The 8297-nt window shown below is 40.2% G+C and overlaps 1 protein-coding gene across 1 annotated transcript in view; it reads right to left on the reverse strand.

The window, feature by feature from the left end:
* Positions 1-1542: 1542 nt before the first annotated feature.
* The window catches only part of LOC103509957, a 17014-nt gene continuing 10259 nt past the window's right edge, over positions 1543-8297 (reverse strand). Inside the window, exons 6-10 of the mRNA XM_008474591.2 lie at positions 6956-7262; positions 4220-4495; positions 3227-3333; positions 2569-2754; positions 1543-1680 (exon numbers count right to left, since the gene is read on the reverse strand). Of these exons, the coding sequence (XP_008472813.1) occupies positions 1543-1680; positions 2569-2754; positions 3227-3333; positions 4220-4495; positions 6956-7262 (1014 nt within the window). The remainder of the gene's footprint in view (positions 1681-2568; positions 2755-3226; positions 3334-4219; positions 4496-6955; positions 7263-8297) is intronic.

Raw genomic sequence — 8297 nt, forward strand, 5'->3', positions numbered from 1 at the left:
ATTTCCATGAGACTGAATGCTGAAGATTGTAGACCAAAATTTTCAAAAATTTCGCCTACGGCGTGGCTTTATGGAATTGCGCCTGCCGAAGGTAAGGTTAGTGGCCACCCCTGGTATAGGATAACCTTCTACCGTCGCTATGAAGAATCAAGTTCAATGTACTGAATGACGAATGACCAGTTGAGCTTTGTTTGCTATCCTAGTTAGCTTGGAGGGTAGCGCGTCAGCCATGTAAGCGCTAGGTCGCGGGTTCGATTAACGCCCGAGTCGGATTTTATCCTAAACAGATATCCTGTTTAAACAGGCCTGCTCCTCAGTTGAGCTTTGTTTGCTATCCTAGTTAGCTTGGAGGGTAGCGCGTTTGCCATGTAAGCGCTAGGTCGCGGGTTCGATTAACGCCCGAGTCGGATTTTATCCTAAACAGATATCCTGTTTAAACAGGCCTGCTCCTATCCTGTCTTCCTTCTACGCTTTCGGAACGATAGCACCTTAGAAGTTACAGTTTTCTCTATCAAACCTCTTGGAAAAAAAAAAAAAATCTCGGATATTGTCCTTAAAGAATCCATAAACCCAAGCACCCAAGTATAAAATTCCAGGCTATTACTAATTGTTGGTTCACATCTGATGGTGTTTACTTTAGCATTAGGTACCGAGTCCACTACACTTAGTAGTACCTACATTAGCTCTGTTTACCATCCACTACATTAAGACACTTTAACATTAGTCGTGGTTGAATGACACAAAGGTAAATATTGGTACTTCATGATTCTGAATATGTGTACTTAACTGAATCACTAATGAACTTTACTTACGTCGTGTTGGTCCATGTAAAATTAGAAATGGGTAGAAAATAGAAATCAGAGTCTCACATTCTGTGTGTGTGTGTGTATGTGTTTTTTTTTTCCTCCTAAAGAGGTTTAATGTAAGAACGGAGGTCTTATAGTCCAAAAATCGAAGAGAAAAGGAGGACAGGATAGGAGAAAACCGGCAAACTAACCTTTCCGAGAACGAACCTTATCTGTTTAGAATGAAGATTAAAATTCGCCCCGGGCGGGAATCCCACAACCTAACGCTTGCAAAGTCATACACAAAAAGACCACTTCGAGGCTTAGCTGTAGGGGCAAACAGCCCTGAAGGATGAGTTAAGCTTCTACGAATCTAACGCTTGCAGGGGCACACATCCCTAGGTGCAGGGGCACACATCTCTAGGTGTAGGGACAAACAGCCCTAAAGGATGGGTTAAGCTTCTAAGAATCTAACTTTTGCAAGGCAGGCGCGTCATTATCTTTTTTTGTTTTGTTTATTTGTTTGTTTTGTTTGCTTGTTTTTTTGTTCTTTTTTTTACTTACTCAAGTCAGAGTTGTACTTCTTAGCATAGATGGCAACCACTTGCATGATGTCCCGAACAAACAGATTGGAATCCGAGGACATAGTGGACAAATTAGAAAGTCTTTCAGTGTGTGTGTGTTTTAAATTAATATCAGCTCAAAAAAACACCGCAAAGAAGCAAATTTTTTTCCCAAGAAGTTTGATTTTTTTTTTTTACTTACTTAAGTCAGAGTTGTACTTCTTAGCATAGATGGCAACCACTTGCATGATGTCCCGAACAAACAGATTGGAATCCGAGGACATAGTGGACAGATCAGCTTTGGGCAGGTAGAATATGTCATTGACCCCCAACTAGAAATAAGACCAAGGCAAAAGTTTGTTAGTGGTAAATATTAAGATGATGAAGAGACTATGAAGAGACTATGACAACAGATGGGGACTGAACGACTGGGAGGAGTTGACACAACATAGAGTTCTTTGGAGGCAAGCAGTCTGGTCGGCACGGGATTCACATCTCCCTAATACGCCATCGGAGTGAGTGTGTGTGAGTGTGAGTGTGAGTGTAAATATTAAGATGAGGCTTTAATGGTACGGGATCAGTGCGATGTAAGAGGCATGCAATTGAAGAGCTGCCATAAATATTAAGATGAGGCTTTAATGGTACGGGATCAGTGCGATGTAAGAGGCATGCAATTGAAGAGCTGCCATTATGAATCAAAATGGAATGTGACAGTTTCAAGTAGTTTATGTCGCCCTCAGTACTCTTCTCAACAATCACAAAAATTAATCAAAATCGGTCGAGCCGTTTTCTCGTGATAAGAGGAAAAAACAGGACTATCAGCGTGACAGACAGAAAGAATTTTTTCTAATGTGATTTTTGTGATCCTTGATGGAGTAACAATAAGGGAGAGAAAAAAAATCACTATTCTAAATGTAAATGTAAATGCAGTTTCTTTGTGTTATTATGTCACAACTTTGGTGCTCACTGCAGCATTGTAGGATTTTCCCAATCTCTCAGAATTTTTTCCAATGTGATTTTTGTGATCCTTGATGGAGTAACAATAAGGGAGAGAAAAAAAATCACTATTCTAATAAATGACAGACAAATCTACAATTTTATTTAGATTTTAGGTCATCAACAGGATATAAAGGCAAGGCTTTGTCGGTGTATCATGTCTGTCTGTTGCTGCTCTCTTTAGTTGCTGTTGTTAGATTTTAGATAGGTAGATTGAATTTTACCTGTTGTAACGTAGAAGTCAGACTGATTTGCTCAGCAATATCAAACACAGGTAAGGTGGCATAGACGGGGACGTAGCGTAGTTGAGCATATATGGCGCGGATTGAGCAATAGGGTAGAGCTTTGAGCAGAGAGTTCAGTCCATACGTGGAACTGGGCAGGAGAATGAGTAGCTTGTACTTCTCATCCTAGGGACAATTAATCAAATCTTTAATTAGTTTTATTACCTCAAGGAATTTCAATTAATAAATCAAGAAGATCAAGAAAGTCCTCAAATCCCAGCCTAGTTAGCTTGGTTGGTAGCGCGTCTGCCTTGTAAGCGCTAGGCCGCGGGTTCGATTCCCGCCCGGGGCGGATTTTATCCTGAACGGATAATGTTCGTTCTCGGAACGACTGGCTTTCTCTCAAATACAAGTTTTGTTTACTGAATGCTTCGTCTTAACATGATTTTTGATTTTGTGTTTTCTTTCAATATTGACACTTTTTGTGCCAGGCCCAAAATTTTGAGTATCCCCATTGATGCTAGTGTAGTTTGAGAGCACGTATTTTGTTCATAAATATGGCCCTTAGTCTCTCCCTCTTTGGTTTCTTTGTACTTTCCCGTGGCGGTCTCCCAGTGCGAAGACCGCGGGTTCAATGTTTCCGAGTGGGATCTTCCACTATCCCGGCCAGGAGGGACACCTTGGTGAAGTTATCCACGACAAAGTAGACAAACGAGTGCGAGGCTGTGAAGCTAGTCTGCGTTGACCCGGGAGGCACCTCATGAACTGAAATTAGACGGGAAGAAATAATTGAACAAACGAAGGGAATTTCAAGTTTTTTTGGCAAGCCTAGTTATCTTGCAGGGTAGCGCGTATGCCATGCCCCCACGAGGCTGAGTGCACCCCGAACTTCAAACACAGAGCCAAAAAAGTTCGATCTTACCGGGAATCGAATCCGGGATCTCAGACGTGCAAGCCTAGTGTGATACCCACTTGGATAAAAAGAAATAAAATAAATCCGAACTTCAAACCCGTTCGCTCCGTTACATTTCTAGATCCAAATTATTTACTCGTATAGCATTGCCATACGCCATACACTTTGTAACATAGTATAATTGTTTGTGCTCGACGCTTAGTAATTACTGCTCTCTATCAGTGCGCCATTATTCTCGTCTCATCAGGGCTATGAACCCGAGACTCTCTTAGAAGGAAATCTGCCCAGTGGTCAGTGGGGCGCAGCGTTCAGTAGACCAAGGCAAGGTCAAGACTGTATAGGACAGATGTTCTCAACCTTTTTTCGCCCGCGTATCCCTTGGATTTAATCTCACGTACCCCCGCCCCCATCATAACCTAATAAGACCCCTTTAGGATCAAATGGGGATATGTTATGTAATCTAAAAAAAAGAAAAGTCAGTACCTTAATAGGGATCTCGATACTCGAGTTCTCGAAAAATCCTCCCAATAATTTGTAAAAAGACCATCTTCAGACCGTTCTTGGAAAAGAGAAGACACTTCTATTTATCATTGACATTAATGTCATTAAAAATGGTACAGAGTGTAACCTACAGATACAGAGCATACAAATCCTGCAAAAAGGTAACGTTAGTAGATCTGAGCAATAGATAAAATGTGGTAGACATGGTCCTGGCAATAGAAACATATCTTCACTTACAAGGAGCTATGGAGCGAGCATTCCGCACATCCAACTTCTGTCTGTAATCATTCAGATACGATTCATACGTGTATCTGCCCTGATAATTTTCCCCGGGCCCAAACCCTCCTGCCGGGTGATACTCGGCCGACTTGGCGGCAAAGGTGGGGTAGGCCGGGACATAAGGAAGAGGGGAGAAGGAGGGGGTGATGGGGGAGACGGGCAGCGGATTCAAATGAGCAAAGCCCGACTTGTACTTGATCCACGACTTGATTTTGTGCAGAAGCGGCGTCTCGTCTGGAAAAAAGAAAGGTTTTGTGGTATTTTAAATAAAGGTTTCGCCCTGTCCGATAACAATATTAGAATGAAGATTTTGTACAAGAACGGCTTAAGAAATCCTAATAAGAGCCCTTTTGGATCAAATCGGGATATGTTATGTAATATAAAAAAAAAAAGAAAAGTCAGTAACTTAATAGGTATCTCGATACTCGAGTTCTCGAAAAATCCTCCCAATAATTTGTAAAAAGATCATCTTCAGACCGTTCTTGGAGAAGAGAAAACACTTCTATTTATCATTGACATTAATGTCATTAAAAATGGTACAGAGTGTAACCTACAGATACAGACAGAGCATATAAATCCTGCAAAAAGGTAACGTTAGTAGATCTGAGCAATAGATAAAATGTGGTAGACATGGTCCTGGCAATAGAAACAAACGAAGACAATCATAGTAGTTTTCATGTACAATCAAAATGTCCATATTTCATAGTAGTTGGGTGGAAAGCTGTGTCCAGACTGTCCACACATAGTCGATCGACTGGGTGAATCTATGTTGTCGAGGTAGCGTACGGTTTCAGTCGACGTAAATCGACCATCGATTCGGTCGACGCGGTGTGGACACAACTGAAGAGATTGTGCAGTAGATTCAGTAAGGTACCACTTAAAGAAAAACTCGGTTGCTAGTCTGTACGTTTAGAGTTTTGGAGGATAATTATGAAGCAAAATTCTTTAATTAGTAAACAATCCACCCAAGAGATCATTAGATTGACTCCAGGAACCAGGACCATAAGCTATAGGTAAAAACTAAAAGCTAAAGTACAAAGCTAGGGCCCCAAACTTCCGCACATAACTGTTCCTACTTAAGAAGGTATAATAATAACCACAAGCCAAGTCGAAGGTGCATATATCTGATCATAACCACAATACGTATACCGGGGTGTTATTTTCATTTCATGTTGAAGCACGGGTAAGAACTAGTAAGAAGGTTAAGAATCTAAAAATACTTGTCAATCAAAGCTAAAGTGTATCAACTTTCGTTCAAAGTCGACTGGTAGCCGCAGGAAGGGCATTGACAAATTTTTTAATTAGTAAACAATCCACCCAAGAGATCATTAGATTGACTCCAGGACAATAAGCTATAGGTAAAAACTAAAAGCTAAAGTACAAAGCTAGGGCCCCAAACCCAAACTTCAGCACATAACTGTTCCTACTTAAGAAGGTATAATAATAACCACAAACTAGGTAGAAGTTATAATCATAACCACAATACGTATACCGGGGTATTATTTTCATGTCGAAGCACTAAGAAGAAGATTAAGAATCTAAAAATACTCGTCAATCAGAGCTAAAGTGTATCAACTTTCGTTCAAAGTCGACTGGTAGCCGCAGGAAGGGCATTGACCTCGCATAGAATCCCCCGGATCTCAAGCTTCGCATTTCTCCAAACTGGGAAGGTGCTAATTACCACATATTTGCTGAGATTGGCATGAGAACACCCAAGTGTGAAAGAAATACCCATTGTGGTTTGACTGTTTGCGGTAAATCTTTCGGAGGTACCTACAGGTTGTAACAAACGAGTTTTTTTTTAAAGAGGTTTGATAGAGGGAACTGTAACTGCTAAGGTCTTCTTGTCCCGAAATCGAAGAGAGAAAAAAGACAGGATAGGAGAAAGCCAGTCGTTCCGAGAACGAAGTTTATCCGTTCAGCATAAAATCCGCCCCGGGCGGGAATCTAAACCGCGACCAAGCGCTTATAAGGCAGACGCGCTACCAACCAAGGTAAGTTGTAAGCGTTAAGTCGCGGGTTCGATCTTCAACCGGGAAAAACTTCATCCTAAACTCTAAACAGATAAGGTTCGTCCTTGGAAAGGCTGGCTTTCTCCCATCTTGTCCTCCTTTTTTCTTCGATTTTGGGACTATAAAATCTCTGTTACAGTTCCCTCTATCAAACCTCTTAAAAAAACACTATTCTTTTCTTGATGGATGGAGGACTCAGTAACTTTGTGAAGTTCCATATGAATAAAGATAAAATGATAACTAATACTCTGCAAGTCTGCACTTTTCTTTTCTGTTACATTCTATAGGATGACCTCCACCTTAGCACCATATGCGATAATGACCGCTCCATATATTTGTTCCATCGGCTAGGAGTAATACTTTGCTGGGTACAGAAATGAAAAACGAGATATGCTAGGTTCAATTTAGGAGTGGAGGAAGCTTGCAGCCGTAGGATGATAGATGTACATCATGTTTCTTTACAAGTTAATTTTGATCCGAAAATCAAGTATACGAAAAACTCTTTGGATAGTTCAGTGGAAATTGGCCATAGTTTAATTTGTTATATTTAGTAAAAAAAAGCTCGTCTTCGTCATCCAATTATTATTAGTCCATTAAATTATCTTTTTGTACCTTTGAACGACTATATCAAGATTTTTTAAAAAGAGTTTATACAAGGTTCTACAAATTACCTGTATAAGACCATCCATAAAGTCAGGCTCCGTGTCATTGACATTGGCATTCTTCTCCACAATGTTGACATAGTCCTGAAAGTTCTCCGGATTCAAATAGTCATAGTTAAGCACCAGGGAAGCCTTGTTTGGTTTGGCTTTGTCAATATACGCTCCATGTTGTTCTTTATGAGGTATCAAGTCCGCCAAGCTGTCTTCTACCATATTGCTGACTATTGGATCACTGGGTTTGGTTTTGTCAATGTTGTTGTTGATGAATTTTGATCTGAAAATCAAGCCTACAAAAAACTCTTCTGCTGAGAATTGATCCCCGGATCTCTGGCGTGTAAGCTTGGTCTGAGTTACTACTGAAGTTGACCTTTCCTAAATAATTTAAAAAGTGGGACGAAACGAAAGTTCTTCTTGTTAAATTATTTCAAAGTAACTACCTAACTAAGGGATTGAATAGGACTAAAGGCTATCATTGTAATCAAAGTCCCAAACAAGGTTGAGAATAAAATTTCATGCCTTGGCTGGAATTGAACCCGTAGATACTCTCTTGTGTGGATGTTTGGGCACGCACTTCGTATTTTATTTTACAAATCACGAAACATGTGAGATGGAACATATTTAGTCAAACAGGCTGTGGATAATTGTAAGCTATGTCGATAAGCTATTAATAAGCTACTGAAAAACTGAATGTTGAGTCTTTCCTGGTACCTATCTAATCTAAACCAAATTAATATTCCAATACACGTTAAATATCCACGCTTCAGTAACTCTCTACGTTCTTCCTCCTTTAGTTTTCTTTTCTTCTATATTTCAGTATTTCATTGTTCAAATCAATAATCCATGAGAAATTAATATGGTCCGAAACAACTGCGACTAGACTGTCCAGTCGCAAAATGCACGAGATTCCCTTACAAACTGTTTTAGAAGAGGTCAAATCAAATTCCTAGATTTCCTAGAATAAAAAATCTTATATTATAAAATCAAGATCCATTCACTCATTCACATTTCACATTCACACACTGATCGCTCTTCTGAACCACAACACCTAGAAAGGGCTAGGTGTGCAATAAGAAAGGATTTTGCGAAAATCTAAACCGATCCTGAGATATGACCAATTTTTGATCGCTAAAATCTCCACCATAAGAAATACACAGAGTGCAGAGACTGCGGGAGAGAAATTATCCCATCTCGACCAACATTTTGAGTTTCGTTTATGTTTTTAGTTTGATAACTATACAGCTAATAGGGTGCGCACAGCCCGACCGTATTTTTTATCATTTTCTACAAGTTCGGCCATGCCTTTTCTACAAGTTTGGCCATGCCTCGGGATGAACTAGCGGGATTCCGGAGCGAAGCGACGGA

The sequence above is a fragment of the Diaphorina citri genome, unplaced genomic scaffold, assembly GCF_000475195.1.
Source record: "Diaphorina citri unplaced genomic scaffold, Diaci psyllid genome assembly version 1.1 scaffold546, whole genome shotgun sequence".
NCBI lineage: Eukaryota > Metazoa > Arthropoda > Insecta > Hemiptera > Psyllidae > Diaphorina > Diaphorina citri.